The sequence below is a fragment of the Callithrix jacchus genome, chromosome 8 (assembly GCF_049354715.1).
Source record: "Callithrix jacchus isolate 240 chromosome 8, calJac240_pri, whole genome shotgun sequence".
Classification (NCBI taxonomy): Eukaryota; Metazoa; Chordata; class Mammalia; order Primates; family Cebidae; genus Callithrix; species Callithrix jacchus.
Window position 1 is genome coordinate 139636609 of NC_133509.1, and position 24907 is coordinate 139661515.

At 63.6% G+C, this 24907-nt stretch overlaps 1 protein-coding gene across 3 annotated transcripts in view; it reads right to left on the reverse strand.

Annotated features, from left to right (window-relative positions):
• AKT1 (AKT serine/threonine kinase 1) overlaps positions 1-24907 on the reverse strand; it is a 30340-nt gene that overhangs the window by 1092 nt on the left and 4341 nt on the right. The window contains exons 2-14 of one of the 3 annotated variants that reach the window (XM_035261695.3): positions 16937-16992; positions 16251-16389; positions 13890-14018; positions 5796-5907; positions 4605-4752; positions 4036-4167; positions 3899-3964; positions 3277-3345; positions 2824-2949; positions 2619-2747; positions 2246-2460; positions 1736-1823; positions 240-342 (exon numbers count right to left, since the gene is read on the reverse strand). In XM_035261695.3, the coding sequence (XP_035117586.1) occupies positions 240-342; positions 1736-1823; positions 2246-2460; positions 2619-2747; positions 2824-2949; positions 3277-3345; positions 3899-3964; positions 4036-4167; positions 4605-4752; positions 5796-5907; positions 13890-14018; positions 16251-16389; positions 16937-16992 (1512 nt within the window). Of the gene's footprint in view, positions 1-239; positions 343-1735; positions 1824-2245; positions 2461-2618; positions 2748-2823; positions 2950-3276; positions 3346-3898; positions 3965-4035; positions 4168-4604; positions 4753-5795; positions 5908-13889; positions 14019-16250; positions 16396-16936; positions 16993-24907 lie in introns of all 3 variants that reach the window. The other 2 variants (XM_035261694.3, XM_035261696.3) reach the window with 2 other exon arrangements.

Here is a 24907-nt window from a genome sequence, read left to right on the forward strand (position 1 = left end):
AGCCAGCCTCTCAAAGCACAGCCAACAGGCTGCCATGCCACCAGGAAACTGAGGCCCCAAAGCTCGACCCGGGGACCTGGGCCCTTGGAGCATTGCCTTCCACCCTGAACACTGGCACTCTCCAAAGGAATCTTTTAAAAATTTAGGTATTAAAAGATCTGAAGCCAAAAAAGCAGAACACTGCAGGCCTCTGAGTGGAGAGAAAAGGGAGCGGGCGGGGCAGGCACAGTGGCCCTCACCTTGGTCAGGTGGTGTGATGGTGATCATCTGGGCTGTGAACTCCTCATCAAAATACCTGGTGTCAGTCTCCGATGTGACCTGGGGCTTGAAGGGCGGGCTGAGCTGCAGAGGTGGGCAGATGGGACCGTCATGAGCTTTGCTACCCACTCCCAGCATCCCCAGCCCCTCACAGCAGCCGGATCACCAGGGGGTCTCCAGGCAGCCTGGATGTCAGAAGCGACAAGCCACCGGCCCCCGCCCCCCACAGAGGCAGCTCTGGAAGGGAGGGGCATGAGGAGTGGGAGCACGAAGACACCCTGGTCAGCGGAGTCACAAGCTGCCCTCACAGCAGCCCCCACAGGCGACAGGAGGTAGTGCAGCCCAGCTCTCAGAGGGCCTCTCTGCCACCAGTAGGTGATGACTTTATTTCCTTTTTCTTTCTCGTTTTTCTTATTGGTCTTCTTGTAAATTGGGAAGGAGAGAGACTGTGGAACAAGGTGCAGAGGGTGGGCCCGCCCTGCCTCCTTCCTGGCTCAGGGACCACAGGATGGCAGCCTGCTGGCATCTGGCTGCAGAGAGGACTCCTGATGACCCAGGATCAAGAGTGAAGAAGGAGCTGCCACAGAGCCCCTCGGGTCCCACAGTCAAGGACCCCCTCAAGCACTGCCCCATCTCAGAGTCTGGCCTGGGCACCAGCACTGTCCACTGTCAATTAGCAAAGTCTCTGGGCAAGGATGGGCAGAGGCTGAGCACTGCCCAGGCCCCACCATTCCCTTGGAGGGCAGGGCAGGGCTGGAGGATGGCAGGCCTCAGGGCAGGAACTGGGACCAAGGCCGGGGCACCGTGTTGATGGGAGGACAGGTACCCAGCTGGGTCCCAGCGCTGCCCAGCCCAGCCAGCTGCACGTGGCCTAGGACAGGCATTCAGGGAGGGGCAGGCTGGGAAGTGGTCAGAAGCACACCTGGTGATGGCACCCAGCACCCAGAGTGTGGGCTTCTGAACCCAGCTGCAGACCCATCAGCCAAGATGAGGGCCAGGGCTCCTGGGGTCCCTGAAAGATGAGCCTCCAAGATGGCAACTCAGTCAGAAAGAGCTCCCTCCTTCCAGGGTGGACTCCCCCAGTCTACAGTTCTGGACAGTGCCAGAACTGCCCCTGCACAGCCAGAGAGTAGGGCTGGGCTCTCCTTGCAGCAGAAGGGGCTGAGGTCAGACAACAGGAGGAACTGGTGGAGAGCAAGGGGCAGCACTCCTGGTCTACCACCAGCCAGCCTTCCCTGCGCAGCCTCAGGGAAGCGACCCCTAAGGCTGGTACTTGGTGTGACACACCTCCAGGGGCAGGAGGAAGTGAGAAGGACCAGGTCAGTTTCCTGACGAACTCAGCAGTGCCAGACCCTCTGCGCACCAGGCGCTGGGGTTGGTGCAGGGGGGCTGCACAGGCTCCCAAGGTGAGGGCATGAGTGTGTGGGAATGCCACGAGCGTGCCATGTGCGTGTGGATACGCGGGGACTGGCCGCACCTTCTTCTCGTACACGTGCTGCCACGCAATGCCGGCAAAGAAGCGGTGCTGCATGATCTCCTTGGCGTCCTCGGAGCCCCCACCCAGCCTGTGGGCAGGAAACAAGGCCACAGTGTTGGTACTGCCACCCCCAGGCCTCAGGCTCAGGCCCCTTCCTCCTGCTGTAACACACGGCCCATTGGACAGGGCATTCTGGGGCTGGGGAGGGGAGCCAGTGGTGCAGCATCTGAGCAGCTGTGGGTAGCGAAGCACCCCAGGTCTCACAGCAGGGCAGGGGTGTCCCAAGTGGGTGTGGGGGCTGCAGGGTTGGGGACAGAGGCTCAAATGCCCTGGCCTGTCTAGCCACTCTGCCTGGGCCTGGGGCTTTGGCAGATCAACCCTGGCCAAGGACATCAAGCTATGGCCATCAGCGTGGTCTGGAAGGTGCCAGGACCCCCTCGCGCAGGGGCAGCTGCAGACTGGGGGTGAGGGGTGGAGGCAGAGCCTGCAGCTGGGGTGGGTGGCCCTCACCTCTGCTTGGGGTCCTTCTTCAGCAGCCCTGACAGCAAAGACTTGGCCTCAGGGCCGAGCGTGCGTGGGAAGCGGATCTCCTCCATGAGGATGAGCTCAAAGAGCTTCTCGTGGTCCTGGTTGTAGAAGGGCAGGCGGCCACACATCATCTCGTACATGACCACGCCCAGCCCCCACCAGTCCACCGCGCGGCCGTAGTCATTGTCCTCCAGCACCTGCACAGGTGGCAGACGGGCGGGACTCAGCATCAGAGGGTGTCTGGGACACTCCCGGGGGAGGTGTGGTCATGTGCTTGGGGCAGAGAGGACATGGCGCTGTGTGTGCTCGGGACACGGGGACGCAGCGACGCATATGCAGGCAGGTGGGTGCACACCTCGGGGGCCAGGTACTCAGGAGTGCCGCAGAAGGTCTTCATGGTGGCACCGTCCTTGATCCCCTCCTTACACAGCCCGAAGTCTGTGATCTTGATGTGCCCGTCCTTGTCCAGCATGAGGTTCTCCAGCTGAGGGCAAGGTGGCCTCAAGGTCAGCACCGCCAGGCCCCTAGGGCCCTGCCCCCCCGCCTGCCCGTGGCTGCACCTTGAGGTCCCGGTACACCACGTTCTTCTCCGAGTGCAGGTAGTCCAGGGCTGACACGATCTCGGCGCCATAGAAGCGGGCCCGGTCCTCGGAGAACACACGCTCACGGGACAGGTGGAAGAAGAGCTGCGGGAGGTGCGACCTGAGGCACGGCCAGGGCCTGTGCCCCCGCGGCCTGCAGGGCTTTTTCTCAGGCAGGGTCTCAGGGCATTGGGCACAGGGAAGGGACCAGCCCCCAGAGAGCTCGGGGGCCTGGAAAGCATCAGAAGCCCTAACTCAGCAGGAACAAGTCACCCCAGGGCAGGCATCACCACCCACCCTGCAGGGAGCACCGTCCCGGGCCGTGCAGAGCAGCCGAGGCTCTGGGAAGAACCAGCCCCACCATGGGCAGCGCAGCTGCCAGGGCTGAGCCCACAGGCCCGGAGGCCCGTCCCCCGCAGCCCCAGCCCCTACCTCGCCGCCATTGGCGTACTCCATGACGAAGCAGAGGCGGTCGTGGGTCTGGAAGGAATACTTCAGGGCCTGCGAGGAAGCAGAGCTGGAACTGCGGCCCCCACTTGGGGCAGGATGGCCGCCCCGCCCACGCCGCCCCGCACCACACCACCATCAAGCTGGGCCCCAGGAAGCCCCTCAGGCTCCAAGGAGCGTTTGAAAGGTTAGCCAGGTGGCTGGGGCCCAGATCTCCAGGCTGGGCTGGGACCTCTGCAAGGGGCCCAGATGCACCTCCCAGGCACAGCCACCTGCACGCCTTCCACCACAGGTGGCTGTGCTTTTGCAAAGCCCCCATCTGCGGGAGAATTGCCTCCAAACAGTGACCCGGAACTAACCAAGCAGAACTAAACACCTCCTGGGCCAAGTCCCCAGGACGGACACACCTAGCCGGGGCCACCTGCCCCACCTGTCTGTACATGGGGGCGGTGAGCACAGCCCCCCAGCCCACACCCAGCAACCCCACAGCCTGACCTCGGGCAGGCCTGTCTCACCAGCAGCGGAGTCTGAGTGCCTAAAGCCCTCACGTGCCCCAGAACACAGGACAGCACCCCCGAGACACCGCCCCATCTGGGCTCCCACTCACCGTGAGGAAGGGGTGCCTGGAGTTCTGCAGGACTCTGTTCTCAGTGAGTGTGTGGGCCACCTCGTCCTGTAAGGGATGGCTGGGTGAGCTGCCACCCCGTGCCCTCGTCCCCACCCACCCAGCCGCCCCGGCCCCACCTTGGCCACGATGACCTCCTTCTTGAGGATCTTCATGGCGTAGTAGCGGCCCGTGGCCTTCTCCTTCACCAGGATCACCTTCCCGAAAGTGCCCTTGCCCAGCAGCTTCAGGTACTCAAACTCATTCATGGTCTGCAGGCAAGCACCTGGGTCAGCAGGCGGCACTGCCCACAGTGCCCAGCTGATCGGCATGAGGGGCCCCAGAGTCACCCTCAGCAGACTTTAGACGGAGGCAGGAGGGTCCCCTGCTTCACACCTTGTGACCTGCTGGGCTCAGTGGGGACTCCAGGCTTACAGGAAACACAGGGCTGTGGCCCCAGCTCAGAGTGTGGGGTTCGGGAAAGAATGGGGTAACACTGTCCTGGGAGGCCTCGGCAGCCCCACTTTTCCTCTGACATAGGGAAGGGGACCCACCTGGGAGGCGGCTGCGCTCACACGGAAAACCCGCCGAGCTGGGGATACTGCGGAGTACCAAGTTTCTCCTGGGCTGAGCTGGGACCATGACCCACCCAGCCCTCCACACCCAACGCGGCCCCCGGCACAGGCAGAGATGTGGGGACAGGCCTCACCACTCGGTGCCTGGGCTTGGCCAGCGACACCTCCATCTCTTCAGCCCCCGAGTTGTCACTGGGTGAGCCTGACCGGAAGTCCATCATCTCCTCCTCTTGCTTTTTAAGTCCATCAGCCACTGTCTGGATGGCAGTTGTCCACTCCTCCCTGCGGGAGCTCAGGTGAGGCCACAGCTGGGTCAGGAGCTCCACCCCATGGCTGTCAGCCACCCACCAGCCTGGCAAGCATGGCCCCACAGCTGTCGGGGTCCCCAAAGACAGCCCTGAGGAAGCCACCTTGACCTGGGCTGGCCACACACACTCAAGGTCAGTAAGCTCTCCTGCACTGGGGGCACCAAGGCTCCACCCCCCAGCAGGATGCCGCCTCCGAGCCAGACTTGCCCTCTCCCATCGGGGTGTTTGTTTGTTTGTTTGTTTGAGACGAAGTTTCACTCTTGTTACCCAGGCTGGAGTGCAATGGCGCGATCTCGGCTCACCGCAACCTCCGCCTCCTGGGTTCAGGCAATTCTCCTGCCTCAGCCTCCCGAGTAGCTGGGATTACAGGCATGCGCCACCATGCCCAGCTAATTTTTTGTATTTTTAGTAGAGATGGGGTTTCATCATGTTGACCAGGATGGTCTCGATCTCTTGACCTTGTGATCCACCCGCCTCGGCCTCCCAAAGTGCTGGGATTACAGGTGTGAGCCACCATGCCCAGCCTCAGGTTTTTCTTTTTTAGAGACAGTCTTGCTTTATCACCCAGGCTGCAGAGCAGTGGTGCAATCTCAGCTCACTGCAGCCTCCGCCTCCTGGGTTCAAGTGATTCTTGTGCCTCAGCCTTCAGAGTAGCTGGGATTACAGGTGCCCACCACCATACCCAGCTAAGTTTTGTATTTTAAGCAGAGATGGGGTTTCACCATGTTGGCCAGGCTGGTCTCCCAACTCCTGACCTCAGGTGATCCACCTGCCTCGGCCTCCAAAAGTGCTGAGATTACAGATGTGAGCCACCGCACCTGGCCCCTACCCAGTTTTTATCTCCAGCCTCAGTTTCCCCACCAAAACACCCCAGGCAGGACTGGGCCAGTTTCCAAGCTAGGCTCTGAGGAGGGCCTAGGAGCACTGGGGAATGAGGCCAGCACCCACCATCCCCGTGTCCCTCCTAGACACTGGGGCTGCCCAAGCTGCCCGGCCTAGCCGCTGCAGCCCGCGTACCGCTCCTCAGGCGTCTCCACGTGGAAGGTGCGCTCGATGACGGTGGTCCACTGCAGGCAGCGGATGATGAAGGTGTTGGGCCGGGGCCGCTCCGTCTTCATCAGCTGGCACTCTGCGGGCGGGCAGGCGCCTCTGTCTGCATGCGTCCCCCTCCCCTCCCAGGGCCTCACCACAGACCCAGCCACACCAGCTGGGTCTCCTTGCACTCCACCCACCAGGTCCTGGGAAGCCCCATCTCTTCTTCACTCCAAGTCTCAGTTTCTCGCCTCACAGAGTGGGGCTAGGACCCCCGTTCCAGCTCGGACACTCCACTCCAGGTTGAGGCAGCCCCATGGGACATCTGACCCAGAGTCAGGTCAACCGCACACCATCATCCCCTCCTACAGCCCTTCCTTCCTTCCTTCAGTCTCTGAGCTCCATTGTGCGCCAGGCCTCAGATGATGAGGGGTATGGAGACCCCACAGAGGGGCTGGCATGAGGGGGCCACCTGGGAAATCAGCTTGTCCCCCCTGGTGTAGAAATGTCCTGCTATTTTCCCAAACTCACCCTGAGTACCTGGGAAATACAACCACCTGGATAACACACACACCTGAAGCACACACACACCTGGGACACAGCCACACCTGGAACACACACACAACTGGAAGACACACACATAGAGCACATGCACACCTGGAGCGCACACACCTGGGGCATGTACACCTGGAGCACAGCCACACCTGGAGCACACACACGGGGCACATGTACACCTGGGGCACAGCCACACATGGGGCACATGTACACCTGGGACACAACCACACCTGGAGCACACACACACGGGGCACATGTACACCTGGAGCACAACCACACCTGGAGCACTGCCACACCCAGAGCACACACACATGTACACCTGGGACACAACCACACTAGAGCACACACCTGGAGCACACACGGGGCACATGTACACCTGGGGCACAGCCACACCTGGAGCACACACACACTTGGGGCACATGCACACCTGGAGCGCACACACACACGGGGCACATGTACACCTGGAGCACACACACACACGGGGCACATGTACACCTGGAGCACAGCCACACCTGGAGCACACACACACTTGGGGCACATGCACACCTGGAGCGCACACACACACGGGGCACATGTACACCTGGAGCACAGCCACACCTGGAGCACACACACTTGGGGCACATGCACACCTGGAGCGCACACACACACGGGGCACATGTACACCTGGGGCACAGCCACACATGGGGCACATGTACACCTGGGACACAACCACACCTAGAGCACACACCTGGAGCACACACACACTTGGGGCACATGTACACCTGGAGCACACACACACGGGGCACATGTACACCTGGAGCACACACACACACGGGGCACATGTACACCTGGAGCACAGCCACACCTGGAGCACACACCTGGAGCACACACACACTTGGGGCACATGTACACCTGGAGCACACACACACGGGGCACATGTACACCTGGAGCACACACACACGGGGCACATGTATACCTGGAGCACAGCCACACCCAGAGCACACACCTGGAGCACACACACACGGGGCACATGTATACCTGGAGCACAGCCACACCTGGAGCACACACACACTTGGGGCACATGCACACCTGGAGCACACACACACGGGGCACATGTACACCTGGAGCACAGCCACACCTGGAGCACACACACACTTGGGGCACATGCACACCTGGAGCGCACACACACACGGGGCACATGTACACCTGGAGCACAGCCACACCTGGAGCACACACACACTTGGGGCACATGTACACCTGGAGCACACACACACACGGGGCACATGTACACCTGGAGCACACACACGGGGCACATGTATACCTGGAGCACAACCACACCTGGAGCACACACCTGGAGCACACACACACTTGGGGCACATGCACACCTGGAGCACAGCCACACCCGGAGCACACACACACGGGGCACATGTACACCTGGAGCACAACCACACCCGGAGCACACACACACGGGGCACATGTACACCTGGAGCACAACCACACCCGGAGCACACACACACACGGGGCACATGTACACCTGGAGCACACACACTTGGGGCACATGTACACCTGGAGCACAACCACACCTGGAGCGCACACACACGGGGCACATGTACACCTGGAGCACAGCCACAGCTGGAGCACACACACACGGGGCACATGTACACCTGGAGCACAGCCACAGCTGGAGCACACACACACGGGGCACATGTACACCTGGAGCACAACCACACCTGGAGCACACACACACGGGGCACATGTACACCTGGAGCACAACCACACCTGGAGCACACACACACGGGGCACATGTACACCTGGAGCACACACACGGGGCACATGTATACCTGGAGCACAACCACACCTGGAGCACACACCTGGAGCACACACACACTTGGGGCACATGCACACCTGGAGCACAGCCACACCCGGAGCACACACACACGGGGCACATGTACACCTGGAGCACAACCACACCCGGAGCGCACACACACGGGGCACATGTACACCTGGAGCACAACCACACCCGGAGCACACACACACGGGGCACATGTACACCTGGAGCACAACCACACCCGGAGCACACACACACGGGGCACATGTACACCTGGAGCACACACACTTGGGGCACATGTACACCTGGAGCAGAACCACACCTGGAGCACACACACACGGGGCACATGTACACCTGGAGCACAGCCACAGCTGGAGCACACACACACAGGGCACATGTACACCTGGAGCACAACCACACCTGGAGCACACACACACGGGGCACATGTACACCTGGAGCACAGCCACAGCTGGAGCACACACACACGGGGCACATGTACACCTGGAGCACAGCCACAGCTGGAGCACACACACGGGGCACATGTACACCTGAAGCACACACACTTGGGGCACATGTACACCTGGAGCACAACCACAGCTGGAGCACACACACATGGGGCACATGTACACCTGGAGCACACACACTTGGGGCACATGTACACCTGGAGCACAACCACAGCTGGAGCACACACACATGGGGCACATGTACACCTGGAGCACAGCCACAGCTGGAGCACACACACGGGGCACATGCACACCTGGAGCACAGCCACAGCTGGAGCACACACACTTGGGGCACATGCACACCTGGAGCACAGCCACACCCGGAGCACACACACTTGGGGCACATGTACACCTGGAGCACAGCCACACCTGGAGCGCACACACACGGGGCACATGTACACCTGGAGCACAGCCACACGCGGAGCGCACACACGTGGGGCACATGTACACCTGGAGCACAGCCACACCCGGAGCACACACACGGGGCACATGTACACCTGGAGCACAACCACACCTGGAGCGCACACACACGGGGCACATGTACACCTGGAGCACACACACGTGGGGCACATGTACACCTGGAGCACACACACGTGGGGCACATGTACACCTGGAGCACAACCACACCTGGAGCACACACACGTGGGGCACATGTACACCTGGAGCACACACACGTGGGGCACATGTACACCTGGAGCACAGCCACACCCGGAGCACACACACGGGGCACATGTACACCTGGAGCACACACACGGGGCACATGTACACCTGGAGCACAGCCACACCCAGAGCACACACACGGGGCACATGTACACCTGGAGCACACACACGGGGCACATGTACACCTGGAGCACAGCCACACCCAGAGCACACACACGGGGCACATGTACACCTGGAGCACAGCCACACCCGGAGCACACACACACGTGGGGCACATGTACACCTGGAGCACAGCCACACCCAGAGCACACACACGGGGCACATGTACACCTGGAGCACAGCCACACCTACAGCATGTACACCCACAGCTGGGGGCTGTGGGAATGCGCAGGGCCCTGAGAGGTATGAGTGGAGCGTGCAGCTGCTGGGGCTCCTTGGCAGGCTCTGGCCCAGCCTGTGCAAAGCGGGAGGGGGTTCAGGGGCCAGTGAGGGGGCTCTGACATTCCAGCATGGGGCCCTGGTAACCACAAGGGGGCCCAGCCAAGCAGCGAGGGAGCTGTCTTCCAGGCCTGGGGGCCAGGAGAGGGCTCGGGACAAGCCTGGTGGGGAGGGTGGCCTGTGTCAACACAGGCAGGGGCCGTGGAAAAGCCGTGTGCAGTCCTGGCACACCCACCTCCATTTGGTCCTGGACAGTCCAGTCTACAAGCTACAAGCTAGAACACCATCCCCAAGGCCAGTCTGGAGCCCACTGCAGGGAAAAGCCCTGGGCAGACCCAGCACAGCCCCCAACCCAGCTCTGCTCCTTGGCCAGGCGCTCCACGCCGCCCACCTATGGCCTCATCTGAAGGCCCCAGCCTTGCCTGCTGCTCAGGCAACACTGCCGGCTGGTGCCCACCGTGTGCCCCTCCAGAGAGCTCCCTTCCTCCGTCCTTCCTGATGCCCTTGGTCTGGGGAACACATCCACAGCATTGCCCCCAGCAAGGGCCAGTCCCAGTGCCACCGGGCACACAGGGGGTCCCCAGCCTCTCCCTGATATCTGAAGCCCCCAACCCCAACCGAGGAGGTGCTGGGGAGGGCATGAGACAAGTCACAGTGAGTCTCCTGTGTGGTTACAAGGCTGTGAGGGGATGGGGGCGTCTGCCTTCCTGGTCTTCCCTCACCCCCAGGATCCCCTACTCTCCCAGGCTGCCCTGCTGCTGCTGGACTGAGGCTGGAAGAGCCAGGGGAGGAATCCCCGGCTCACAAGAACCAGGTCCTGGTAAGCCCCACCCCCACCCCAGCCCCTCAGCCTGGGGCTTTGCAAGACCCTCTAGAAGCTTCAGGGCGGGGTTTGCGGGCCACAGCCCACCTAGCAGCCAGGGTGCCAGACTGACCCAACCTCCCCTTATACCTGAGGTACCAAGGCTGGGAGTCCCTCCCTGTCCAGCCTGGAGAGGCACTCCCTGCATTTAACCAGCTCCCAGACCCTGGACCAGAACCTGGGGACCCAGCAAGGGCAGGGGAGTTAGAGGACCGCCGGCTTCAAAGCAGGGAGGGCCCCATGCAGCACTCGGGGACGGAACCTAGGATCAGCCCTGGCTGAGACAGACCCTGGAAGCCTGCAGTTAACCAGCCCCACCACATGGATGTCCCACAACTGGGCCCTAATTAGCCACTCAATCATACCTGCACACCCAGCCTGTGTCCCTGGCTGCCCTGGGCAGAGCTGGGCTCCAGGGCAGGGATACAGAAAAGAGAGACCAGGCCGGGAGGCCCACGTGCCCCCAGCCTCCCACCCAGCAGGGTGCCTGGCCTCCACACCTGGGTCCCTGTCTGACATGGGTCGGGTTGCACCTGCCCCACTATAGGTAGGGAATAAAGTCACAGCAGGGTGTAGGGACAGCCACATCTCTTTCACTGGATGCTCCAGCCAAGGTCCCCCACTGGCCTTTCTGCACCCGCCCCTCCTTGAGCAAGCCTGACACGGGGGAAGCAAAGGCCCCGCCACAGGGTCTGGGGGCCGAGAGTCTGCAGGGAGAGGCACAAGCTCTTCCTGGGGTGATACCCCATGTACTCCTGCCCCCTCACCCATGGGGTTTCCCAGGGAGAGGCCCTGATGGGCTCCATCTTCCTGCCTTGGAGGACGGCCCCCGGGTCAGCCATCCACTCTGAGGCCGGGTTCTGCTGCCCCTTGGCTGGACCCTCCAGTCTCCAGAGCAAGGACATCAGGTAACTACTCCATGATCAGCCAGCCTTGGGCCTCGACCCAGAGACCTCCCCACCCCCGCCGCCCAGCCAGCCTCAGCCTTGGGACTTGACCCAGAGACCCCCACTCAGCCAGCCTCAGCCTTGGGACTCACCCAGAGACCCCCACTCAGCCAGCCTCAGCCTTGGGACTTGACCCAGAGACCCCCACTCAGCCAGCCTCAGCCTTGGGACTCACCCAGAGACCCCCACTCAGCCAGCCTCAGCCTTGGGACTTGACCCAGAGACCCCCACTCAGCCAGCCTCAGCCTTGGGACTCACCCAGAGACCCCCACTCAGCCAGCCTCAGCCTTGGGACTCACCCAGAGACCCCCACTCAGCCAGCCTCAGCCTTGGGACTCACCCAGAGACCCCCACTCAGCCAGCCTCAGCCTTGGGACTTGACCCAGAGACCCCCACTCAGCCAGCCTCAGCCTTGGGACTCACCCAGAGACCCCCACTCAGCCAGCCTCAGCCTTGGGACTTGACCCAGAGACCCCCACTCAGCCAGCCTCAGCCTTGGGACTCACCCAGAGACCCCCACTCAGCCAGCCTCAGCCTTGGGACTTGACCCAGAGACCCCCACTCAGCCAGCCTCAGCCTTGGGACTCACCCAGAGACCCCCACTCAGCCAGCCTCAGCCTTGGGACTTGACCCAGAGACCCCCACTCAGCCAGCCTCAGCCTTGGGACTCACCCAGAGACCCCCACTCAGCCAGCCTCAGCCTTGGGACTTGACCCAGAGACCCCCACTCAGCCAGCCTCAGCCTTGGGACTCACCCAGAGACCCCCACTCAGCCAGCCTCAGCCTTGGGACTCACCCAGAGACCCCCACTCAGCCAGCCTCACCCTTGGGACTTGACCCAGAGACCCCCACTCAGCCAGCCTCAGCCTTGGGACTCACCCAGAGACCCCCACTCAGCCAGCCTCAGCCTTGGGACTTGACCCAGAGACCCCCACTCAGCCAGCCTCAGCCTTGGGACTCACCCAGAGACCCCCACTCAGCCAGCCTCAGCCTTGGGACTTGACCCAGAGACCCCCACTCAGCCAGCCTCAGCCTTGGGACTCACCCAGAGACCCCCACTCAGCCAGCCTCAGCCTTGGGACTTGACCCAGAGACCCCCACTCAGCCAGCCTCAGCCTTGGGACTCACCCAGAGACCCCCACTCAGCCAGCCTCAGCCTTGGGACTTGACCCAGAGACCCCCACTCAGCCAGCCTCAGCCTTGGGACTCACCCAGAGACCCCCACTCAGCCAGCCTCAGCCTTGGGACTTGACCCAGAGACCCCCACTCAGCCAGCCTCAGCCTTGGGACTCACCCAGAGACCCCCACTCAGCCAGCCTCACCCTTGGGACTTGACCCAGAGACCCCCACTCAGCCAGCCTCAGCCTTGGGACTCACCCAGAGACCCCCACTCAGCCAGCCTCAGCCTTGGGACTCACCCAGAGACCCCCACTCAGCCAGCCTCAGCCTTGGGACTCACCCAGAGACCCCCACTCAGCCAGCCTCAGCCTTGGGACTCACCCAGAGACCCCCACTCAGCCAGCCTCAGCCTTGGGACTTGACCCAGAGACCCCCACTCAGCCAGCCTCAGCCTTGGGACTCACCCAGAGACCCCCACTCAGCCAGCCTCACCCTTGGGACTTGACCCAGAGACCCCCACTCAGCCAGCCTCAGCCTTGGGACTCACCCAGAGACCCCCACTCAGCCAGCCTCAGCCTTGGGACTTGACCCAGAGACCCCCACTCAGCCAGCCTCAGCCTTGGGACTCACCCAGAGACCCCCACTCAGCCAGCCTCAGCCTTGGGACTCACCCAGAGACCCCCACTCAGCCAGCCTCAGCCTTGGGACTCACCCAGAGACCCCCACTCAGCCAGCCTCAGCCTTGGGACTTGACCCAGAGACCCCCACTCAGCCAGCCTCAGCCTTGGGACTCACCCAGAGACCCCCACTCAGCCAGCCTCAGCCTTGGGACTCACCCAGAGACCCCCACTCAGCCAGCCTCAGCCTTGGGACTTGACCCAGAGACCCCACTCAGCCAGCCTCAGCCTTGGGACTTGACCCAGAGACCCCCACTCAGCCAGCCTCAGCCTTGGGACTCACCCAGAGACCCCCACTCAGCCAGCCTCAGCCTTGGGACTCACCCAGAGACCCCCACTCAGCCAGCCTCAGCCTTGGGACTTGACCCAGAGACCCCCACTCAGCCGGTGCACGTTCCTCATTGGCCCAGGACACGGAGGCTGCAGGGCACCCCACTGTGGGGCCTGGTGGGTATAAAGGGCTCCAGCCAACTCCCAAATCCAAACCCCGAGAGGCCAGGGGGACACTCACGTGCCACAGAGAAGTTGTTGAGGGGGGCCTCGCGTTGGTCCACGTCCTGCGGCCGCTCTTTGTAGCCAATGAAGGTGCCGTCATTCTTGAGGAGGAAGTACCGTGGCCGCCAAGTCTTGATGTACTCCCCTGCAGGGGGCAGGCGGTGAGGGCTACACACACTGCCCATCAGACCCCCGCTGCGCAGCCAGGCAGCAACCCGGTGTGCCAGGACACACATGCCTGAGACGCCTGAGTCCCCGGGAGAAGGCAAGGGGTGGGGTGTGTTCCTTAGGGCCAGCGACAGAAACGGCCCTGGGTCAACAGGAAGGCAGACTCGCCCCACCACAGCACCCTCTTGGAAGAGCCACCCCTAGCTGTGTCTGAAAACGGGCTGGGCCAGCTGGACTCAGGGGATGGAGAGCCATTGACAGGAGGCTGGAGGAGGTCTGAGCCAATCCACATGGCCTTCCTGGAGGAGGAGGCACCAGCTATGGCTGCAGGGGCTGCAGGGATGAGAGCATTCCCCAATCAACCAGCGTTGGCCAGGTGGCAACTGCAGGTGACAATGGCACGTGTGGGCTGCCCAGCACAGCTGTTGTCCCCTGCCCACCAAGAGGATGGAGCACGGCATCCGAAGTGAGAGGTCAGCACCACTGAGACTGAGGGCCGGGATCCTGGTTCAGCACCAGTGAGACTGAGGGCCGGGATCCTGGTTCAGCACCACTGAGACTGAGGGCCGGGATCCTGGTTCAGCACCAGTGAGACCGAGGGCCGGGATCCTGGTTCAGCACCATTGAGACTGAGGGCCGGGATCCTGGTTCAGCACCACTGAGACTGAGGGCCGGGATCCTGGTTCAGCACCATTGAGACTGAGGGCCGGGATCCTGGTTCAGCACCATTGAGACTGAGGGCCGGGATCCTGGTTCAGCACCATTGAGACCGAGGGCCGGGATCCTGGTTCAGCAGCACTGAGACCGAGGGCCGGGATCCTGGTTCAGCACCAGTGAGACCGAGGGCCGGGATCCTGGTTCAGCACCACTGAGACCGAGGGCCGGGATCCTGGTTCAGCACCACTGAGACCGAGGGCCGGGATCCTGGTTCAGCACCAGTGAGACCGAGGGCCGGGATCCTGGTTCAGCACCACTGAGACCGAGGGCCGGGATCCTGGTTCAGCACCAGTGAGACCGAGGGCCGGGATCCTGGTTCAGCACCAGTGAGACCGAGGGCCGGGATCCTGGTTCAGCACCAGTGAGACCGAGGGCCGGGATCCTGGTTCAGCACCACTGAGACCGAGGGCCGGGATCCTGGTTCAGCACCACTGAGACCGAGGGCCAGGATCCTGGGACAGGAGCGGCCACTGCTCTGGCAGAGCACTCCCTGTCTTAGGGGCCTGGAGCACCATCCTGGGCACTGCCAGGGAAGCCAGACCCAGAGGTGGCCCAGCCAGCTGGGCAGGGGCCCCGGGCACAGAGGGTGTTCAGGCTGCGTCCCACCCGTGGGTCACTCAGGTGCACGGAACGTTTTCCCTCCAGTTTTGCCGCATCAGCCATACGCACTTCAGAATCGGAGCAGCTGCCCCAGTGACAGCCCAGCAACGACCATTTTTCATACTGACACTCGGAAAAAAATGTTCCACTTACATTTTGCCAAGCAAGGAATTTGAACAACGGGGAACTTACTAATGAGGCAACGGCCTCATCGGAGAGGCCGCTGGGCAGGGTAAAGGGTTGGGGGTCCCTGAGCTCTGGGGCCTGGGTTTTCCTATCAACCTGAGCCCAGACCAGGACACCTGGAGGGATGTGGGGGACAAGCAATTGTCCCATCACCGGACCACCCACCCCCAGCCCTGCTCAGTCCACATGGTGAGTGCAGGCGCGCCCAGTCCTCCCTGGTGCACAGGTCACGTCCCAGCACAGCAGCGGCCCAGGGAACTCAGAGGGCACGGGCCCCGGCATCCCTGCAGCCAGGGCATTCTCCTTCCGGGAAGCCACAGGCAGTTTTCACTGTAAGAGGTGAGCCACCAGGGCTTCGCAAATGGTCACCCCAGGCCAGGTGACCTCTCCCTCCTCCCCAGCCCCGGCTGTCCGATGCCCCTCCTACCAGCACCACAGGGCATGGCCTCCACAGGACCAGCCCTCGCTCCGCCAGATCCAGGGCCACTGGGGGGATGCTGGTGGCGAGGGGGACACCCCACCCAGCAGCTGAGTGTGGGGAGAAGCTGTTGCCAGCTCTGAGGTGGACCCAGGAGGGGATAGTCAGAGCCCATCCATGGCAGCCTGACACCTCCAGAGGATGACACATGCCCAGTCGCAGGGAGAAGGGTCCAGAGCTCAGAATCTGCCCCTATGCCCGGGAGCACTCACCAGGGGGCTCACTCACCCACTCTGCTGAGCCCTCCATGCCCGTCAGGCTGCCGGGCAGATGTGGTCTTGCCACCCTTGGGCACCGGCTCCAGCCCCTGGCCATGAAGACAGTGGTGCTGGCTCCTCCACTTGTGCCGTCCTGTGTCACCCCAGCCCTGGAGCTGGGAGTAGTGGGGCTCTGGGGCACCTGTTGTCGGGGCTGGCCGCCCACTCCCGAGTATACACACACACAAACATACATGCCAGGCAGCTCTACCCCGCCTCCCAGGTCCCCTCCCCCAGCCACAGGGCTCTGCAGGGGCAGCGGGCAGGCAGGGGGCTCTCAGCGAGAGCAGAGCAGGCTCAGGGGGCTGCACACGGCCCACCCCACCCGTCCCCCATCCTGGGCCACCCCGCCGCTCTCGCCCACCCGCCTGCGTGCCAGTCTGGAGCTGTCGGCCCCTGATGGAGTGCCTCCCATCCTGCCAGCTGCCACTCCCCAGGACGCTAACTGAGCAGGAAGACTGATGAACGCCCAGGCCCAGCACCCCGGAAACCCATCTTGATCCACCAACTGCTGCAGGCCCCCCCTGTGCCCAGCATGGGACCCTGTGCCCAGCATGGCCCCTCGCTGAACCCATGTTCACAGTCCACGTGCCCAGTCCCAGGCTGTGGAAGCTAGAGCTGGGGGTGAGGGAGGGGCAGGCCAGGATGGGCACTTACCAGGCGTGGGGGGTAGGAGAGGGCAGGTACCCAGCCCGGAGTACTCCTGGGAAGACCTGGGGTGGGCAGAGACCCAGCTGGACCCTGGGCTTTCAGTGCCTTCCCCACGCCTGGTCCCACAGTCCCAGGGAATAGACAGGAATCAAGGCCTGGCCCAGGGCGGGCCCAGGTGTGAGTGAAGGAGCCTCACTCAGCCTTTGGGTCAGCAGCCCAGCCCCCAGCCCAGCACACAGACCCCTCCAGGTGAGGAACAGGGTGCCCAGGGACGCAGGATAGGGGCTCCAGAGACACACAGGTCTCTTTCTTCACCTCCCACCTACTGGGCCAGCCAGGCGATCACTTGCGGGGGTGCCAGCTGCGGCCTGGGCCGTTCAGCCCAGACAGGATGCTGGGTGGGTAGCCAGCCCCAACAACAGGTACCCCAGGGCCCCACTACTCCCAGCTCCAGGAATGGGATGACACAGGACGGTGCAAGTGGAGGAGCCAGCACCACTGTCCTCATGGCCACAGGGCACCTGCAGGCCAGCACCTGCCTACTAAGGGTCCCTCAGGAAGGTGGGAGCACAGACATGTGGAGTCCTCTCCTTCGCTCTCCTGAGGGTCCCCAGGGGTGTGGGAACCTGTCATCCAGGCCTTTCTGGGTTCCCTACCCTGTGGTGGTCCTCAGGTGCCCCCCATTCGAGGCAGGAGTAGAGGCCGCTTGGAGAGGCATAGAGCCAGTGCTGCCATCCCTCTCACCCCACCCACCTGCCTGCAAAGCCGAGGGCACCAGAGTGGGCACAGACCCCCAGGGTGCCATGCCAGGCCCTCACTCCAGATGGGTACAGGCAGGCACCAAATGGGGAGTGCAGAGCATGCCCCGCCCACAGCACAGAAGTCCACACACAGCCAGACCCACCCCTGCGAGGAGCCACTCCCAGGACAGTGCAGACCGCCCAGCACCCAGGCCCAGGGGGCTCTTCAGCCCCCAACTCTCACACCTCAGGACTTGGCACAGGAACCCCCAAGTCCCCAACCACACATGCTTCAGACCTGGAACCTAGAGCCAGCAGGGTCCCAGCACAGCCCTGTCCTGGGCCTCGGGTCTGATCCTGGCAGCAAAGAGGGCTTGGTGCCCCTTCAGGAATGTCAGCAACTCTGGGTAGGGGTCCCCGTCCAGAGGGGTCATGAGAGGGGTAAGTGGAGGATGGCAGTGAGAACCAGTCCCACCCTCCTGCCCCGCTACTGGCCCCCTGGGGTGGGGGAAGCAGCAGCTCCAGGCCCACCTACAGGGTTCTCTTGAGGCCAGCCCTGGGCCGGGTGGGAGCCACCCTGAACTTTAACTCTGTGGCACTGCCCTCCCCCTCCAAGACCAGGTGCTGTGAAGCCACAAGGGAAAGGGCTCCTGTGCCCAACTGAAACCCATAACCCTCCCTGCCAGCCATATACCCGCGGCCCAGGGCTCTAGGCGTGGAAGGTGGCTGCCCTCGGTGGGGGGTAGGCCAGACTCCTGTGCCCTGCCTTGGGGGGAACAATGGAGCCCAGCCTCCCCCGACTCCTCCTGCACCTCCTGGGCCCCACAGCCCCAGCCCTGGTCCCTTCAGCATCCCTGTGTCCTGTGTGGCTCTCTGGCAGGAGTGAGCTTCCATCCCCAACCCCGCTCATCCCCACGAAGGGACTGAAGCACCCCCAAGGAAAGGGGGTTCCTCCCCAGCAGCTCTCCTGGACAAAGTGCCAGGGTTCTGAGAGGAAGCTGTTCCCATCTGGCCTCCCCCAACCCACACCACGCGGGTCACGCGGACAGACACAGGCAACAGCCCACCCTCTCCTCGCCTCTCACACATGTGCCCCAGCCACACTGAGTCAGGCCCCCAAGGCAGCACCCACGAAGACATGGGGGCCGGGATCTCGTGCCCCGGGCAGGCCTGATGGGACCCCGGGGCCGGCTGGTGGGCTCTCTGTGCCCCAGGACTGGCTCCGGTCCTCCTGAGCCACCAGGTACGTCCACCCTCCACGCCACTATGTCCTCAGCTCCATGAACATTCTCAGTCCCCAGTTCTCAGGAAACTGCTGGATAAACACTTCGCAGAGCCGGTGGTGGCAGCAGCTGGCAGGGTACCAGGCAGCACCGAGCTGCTTCTCCACAGTGAAGTGAGCCCAGCAGGCCCGGGGAGCGGGCGCCAGCTGACAGCAGGCACCTTAGTCCCCACCGCAACACATCCATCGCCCCGACAGCTGCCGGGCGCCCATTTACCTTCTCCAGCACATGGAGCAGGCGGCAGCCCGTGAGGGGCCCGCGACCCACCCTCCCTGCCTGCCAGGAAGCCACACGGCTCACCGCGAAGGGCCCGGCCCACCAGGCCTCTGCCCAGCCCGGGAGTCCACACCCCTTTACCAGCAGCCCTCGGACCCTGTAAACAACCATGCTGGGGGCGGAGGCTGGGGAGGGGCCACACAGCGGAGGCTGGGGAGGGGCCACACAGCGGAGGCCAGCCGACCCCACTCGGGTGGAGCCCCAGGTCTGTGGGTGAAATACACCCACGCTCCTCCCAGCACAAGCCCTTCTGAGTGGGCACAAGGAGTCCTTCTGCACGAGTGGAGGTGCCCATTTCTGACTGGCAGGCAGGCTGGGCAGGCTCATCATGCCCACCAGCTCCCTGGGGAAACTGAGGCTTAGGGGAGGTGACCCTCAAGGTCACAGAGAGGCAGTTCACAGCCAGAAACCCCAGGTCCTGCTGCCCAGGCAGGGATCATAAGCTGACACAGACTGCAAGTTGTTAGCCATCGGCTCCAGCAGGCCCAGCCTGACACCCACGCACCGGGAGGAACGGGGGTTCAGGCAGGGGGCACTGCCACTGACCCCTCCACCTCACTGAAGCACAGCTGGAGGCGCTGGGCCCCTCTTCCTGCCGCTCCAGGACAGCACTTGGCTCTCAGCTTTCCATTCTCCCGGGCTCTACTGGGGTAGGGTACTGGACCTCCCTGGAGCTGCTCCTGACAGACCAGCTGAGCCTGGCCGTCCTACCCTCAGGCACTGCCCATCACCCGCCCCTCGGGCTGGCAAAGGCACCCCACCTGCCACACAGCCATCCATCGCAAAGCCCACCCGGCAATTCCCGAGACCCTGTGGATCAGGCCCTGAGCCGTGTCCCTGTCCCCCATCTCATTTTTGGTGCCCCCAACCAAGCTCCACCATGTCACGGCCCACCCGGCTTACTCAGGACCCCTGCAGATGAGGCTTCGGCCCCTCTCTGGCACCTCCTGCTCCAGCCCCGCCCTCTCCCCGAAACCCCAGTGGGCTTTGCCAGGTGCACTCCACCCGCTGGGCTCCTGGGGCCCTCACCCTCACTCCCCACGTGGGAGGAAGCTGGGCATGAGGAAGGCACGCAGCGCCTGCTCCAAGGGCGGGCTGGCCACAGTGTCCCGCATGTACATGCTTCCCCGGGGAAAGGAAGTGGAAACAGACACAGGCGCCTTCTGGGGCTCGGTCAGGGGCACTCAGCCGTGCCCACACGCCCCTCCTCCCTTCTCTCCCGGACCGGGCCCCTGGCGGGTGAAAGACTCCACTGCTGGCCTCCTAATCCAACACTCCAGGAAAAGTGCCTGCACTGCTGGGGGAACCAGAGCCCAGTGGTGGGGACCCCGTCCTCCACACCAGCCGTGGGAAGCACCCCCCCAGAAAGGGGCCTTCCTTCCACCTCCCTACCACTGGCCTGCCCTTGTTTCTGCCCTAACTTGGAGCCACACCTGGGGCAGGAGGCCCCAGAGCACGGCCAGCTGAGTGCACCTTCTGAGCCCTGGCTTCACCCCCACACCCAACCAAGCTCGTGCGGCTCCACATCTCCGCGCCCTACACCTGGCAGCTGTGTCCCTGGCCCCAGTCTGTGGGGAAGCCAGCCAGTCCCTGGCCAGTGGAGGGACCCCTCTGCATTCTCCAGGCCCAGGGGGTGTCTCCACCCCTGGGCTCCCACTAAGGGCACCACCCTCAAGGACCCTGAGCTGAACCACCAGCCGAAGGCCTGGGCAGGCAGCCTGCTGCGTTACAGGGTATGGGTGGGGTCTGCAGTCACAGCACCCCAAGGATCCCACCCCAGAGCCCCCAGCATTGGCAGTAGAGTCACCAATGAACTCCCAACCCCCTCAACGCCAGTGTTTCTGAAATCAGAACTGATCATTTCTTAAGGTTCAAGGAAAACACACCTGAAGGCAGCGGGGCAGGAGGGAACTCCCGAGGGGGATGAGGAAGCTGGGGGCCTCAGGCTCGTCCAACGGCTCCGTCCTGGCCTGGAGCCCCAGGGAGCCCCAGGGCCGGCTGCCAACCTGCCCGGGGCCCAGCATCAGGCAGGGGGAACCTTCTCCTGAGGCCTTGGGACTGGGCCCAGGTGGTCCGAGCCACAGGCGTCTGCCCACCCACTGCGGGTTGGGGAGCAGGTCCAGAGCCACAGCCGCCAGGCTCCAGCAAGGGAGGGCCCGAGGGCAGGGTGCTGGCCCCAAGCCGGGCCGGGTGTGCCCAGGCAGAGGGGACGCCAGCAGCCGCCGCGCCAGTTCCCGCCGCTCGCCCTCACGCAGGACTTCTAGGAACCCGGCCTGATGCAACCCAGCCGAGCCGCCGCTGACTACGGAAAGTGTGCAGGGCCTGGGCGCCGGCACAGGAGCTGATCCCCCACCTCTGTCCCGTCCTTCCTGGCCTCAGTTTCCCATTTCCCGGAGTGCACCCCCACAGGGCATTCCTGTCCAGAGAGGGCCAGCGACCAAGAAGCAGATGGAGGAAGAGCCACCCACTCAGGAACCGCCAGGCATGGGGCTGAGGTCCGGGGCTGGGGCCAGCGGTGACCCGGCACCCCCACTCAAGGCCACCTCAGCTTCCTCTTTTGTTGTTTTTGAAGAACTCAACGAGCTCCCAAACAGGAACCTCCCCAGTGCCGGCGGCCTCCACCACAGCCGGGCCACGGCCTCCACCACAGCCGGGCCACGACCTCCACCACAGCCGGGCCACGGCCTCCACCAGACTGTGCTTCCTGCCCCACACCAGGTGGGTCCAAGGCTGTCGGGACTCCCACCCTCTGCCCAGCCCTCCCCAAAGGGGCCATTGGGGACCCTCGGCGGTCCCCCAGGGATGCGGAGCTTAGCACTAAGCAGCCGAGGACCATGGGAGTCAGACTGAAGCCACCGAGACACAGCCTGGGACTGACCCTCATCTGACAGCCTGGGAAACTGAGGCCCAGGAGTAACAGACAGTCTTAGCCTGGAGCCCACAAGGTTCCCACAGGCCGAGGGGAGGGTCCTGCAGGGGCCCTCATCCCGAGGGGTAATGAGCAGCCTCCATCTGTACACAAACAATGAGCTTGGGGGCCCCCCAGCAGCTGATCTGAGTGGGCCTGGAGCCCCCCACAGACCTTCCTTCTCACGAGTGTTTACTCAGCAAAGCCAAGGCCTCCTCCAGGGTGAAAGGGAGTGGGCTGCACCCCACCTCATGCAGGGACCCCAGGACAAGCTGGCTGGCTGAGCGGTAGCTGGGGATACAGTGGGGGTCTGTCCACTCACCAACACGGAGTAACACATGGGGTGAAGCCACTCTCTCCCCGCCTCGGTGCCCCCACATGGGGACAGCCAGTGCCAGGACCTCAAGAAGTGGGGAGGGGTGGGAAGGAGGCCTGGCCCAGGCACCAGCTTGGGGTCAGGGACTGGCCTCCATACTCCCCACTGGGGTGCCTGGGGCTAACTCGGCAGGAGTGGTGAGGGGCTGCCCTGAGGCCTGGATTGCAGGCTCTGTGCCGGGCATGGGCCAGGGCTGGGGCATGGCAAGGACTCAGATGTCCGGATGCTCCATGAGCTGCATGAACACAAGGTCCCATGTTGCCCGGGCCCAGCCAGGCACAGAGATCCATGGCTTGGACACGCCTCCCGCATACACTCAGGAGCATCTGCCACACAGACCCACAGACCGCTTCTCTCAATCCCCGCCCACTCGGCCTTGGCCTGCCGGGGCACGGCCTGTCGAAGGCAGCCAGGCCTGCCGCTCTTCCCCGGGTCCCTCTCAGGTGGCGGGCAGCCTGAGGGAGTCCAGGAGGTGCCCCTGTGGCCAGCACCCACTCCCGGCCCAGGCCCAGGCCCAGGCCTTTCTCAACAGCCCAGAGACCCTCATCCTGGGCCCCGGTGTCCCAGCCACCCTCCTCTGCCCTCTCCTGACCCACCGGGTCCAGCCAAGTGGATTGGGGACACTCAGGAAGACAACTGCCAGTGGGCAAGTACAAGCCCCCAGGGCTGGGACAGGGCAGCTCTGCGGGGCCGGGCGGCGGCCAGGGTGGTGGCCAGGGTGGTGTGGGGCCCCAGGAGTGCTGGGGCAAGCGGGCGAGGTGAACAAGCTGCTGGAGGAGAGTCCCTCAAAAGAGCCGCCCAAGGACGGAAGCTGCAGGCGGAGCTCAGCCAGACCTGTGCCCTGGCCCCGGGTGGACTTTTCCAAACCGTCAACCTTCAAAAATCAGGAGAGTTCACACAGCAGAACCAATCTGAAGACACAAACATCGGAGCCGCACGGAGCCCACCAGGCCCGGCCACCAATGGCCACAGCTGAGCTGCAGCTGCTTATCCCGAGGCAGCCGACACAGTGGGGGACGTCCGGCCCCGTCCCTACAGGCCCCGCTGTGCCCTCAGCAGCCTGAGCTCACCCTCCAGGAACCACCTCCCTGTTAGATGTCAGGCCCAGAGGCCTCGCCTGGGTCCACAGGTCCACATAGGCCTGGAGCTGGAACGCCCATGTCCTCATGCCAGGTCCCTTCTGCCCCTGAAGCTCCTCTGACCCAGAGCACACACCTCAGAACAACAGAAAGCAGCCTGGGCCACTCTCCAGAGACGACACCTGCCTCCCAAGAGGCAGGAGAAGGAGCTGCGCCTGGGCTCTGCAGACACGGCCACCCAGCCACTCACACACAGGGCACAGCCACCCCCACTCATCTTAGCGGCCACAGCACCCCCGAAGGCACCATCACGTCATGCGTGGCCAGCCCAAGCAGCCGTGGCGGAACTGTCGCCTAGGAGTTCAGCGGAGAAGCAACGTGCCCCAGGCCATGGCCGCGGGGAGTCCTGGCAAAGGAAACGGGCGAGGGCCCACTCCGGGACAGCGCCCTACCCTGCGCGGAAAGTCCAGGAGCAGCAAAGGGCACCTGCGAGGGGCTGTGGCTGGGCCCGGAGGATAGTCACTGCAACTCTCCCTGCTTCCCGCCCCCAGCCAGGCCTGAGCCCTGAAGCAGGGGTGGGGGCCGCCCAGCACAGCCCTGCTAGGGACAGGGAGACAGCTGGCACCTCCAACCTGTGTTGTGGGTACGCTGGCCCTGCCAGCAGGATGGCAGAGCACATTTGCAACACACAGGGGACCCGGGGTACAGGGAGTGGGAAAACGAGGCAGGCCCTGGAGGACAGGCTTTCCTCGGCAAGCAGGGCCGGCCTTGCAGGTGGAAGCCCGCCTGCTCTCGGCAACAAGAGAGGCCGTGCCTGCCAAGGGCATATGTTACATCCACGCTACCTCGCATCCTCAGTGCCCACTATACCGGGGATGGGGGAGGAAGAGCTGCGGGGAGAGGTCCAGGACCCTCTCTCCTGGCCTGAGGCTGGGGGCCAGGCGACAGAGCCCAGAGGCTGCAGACGCTGGCTGGACCCCAACTCAGGGACCCCACAAGCCATTCTCCACACCACAAGGTCTCCCTCCCACCACTGCACCCTGGTGTAGATGGGGAAACCGAGGCCTGAGGCGCTATATGAACTTGCCCTTGGAAAGGGACACTGTGGTGGAGTGGCAAACAGGGGTCAAACTCAGCTCTCTGGATGCCCCACTGGGCCTGATGTCCCGTCTCCGCCAGGCCCCTCCCGAAGGTATGACCTGAGCAGAAAACTGAAACTCACCCAGGCCTCAGACAAGTACCCCGGCCTGGGCCCAGCTGGCTGATGGGTGCCCCAGTAACTGGGCCTGGGCCCCTGGGCAGTCGAGGCCCTGGC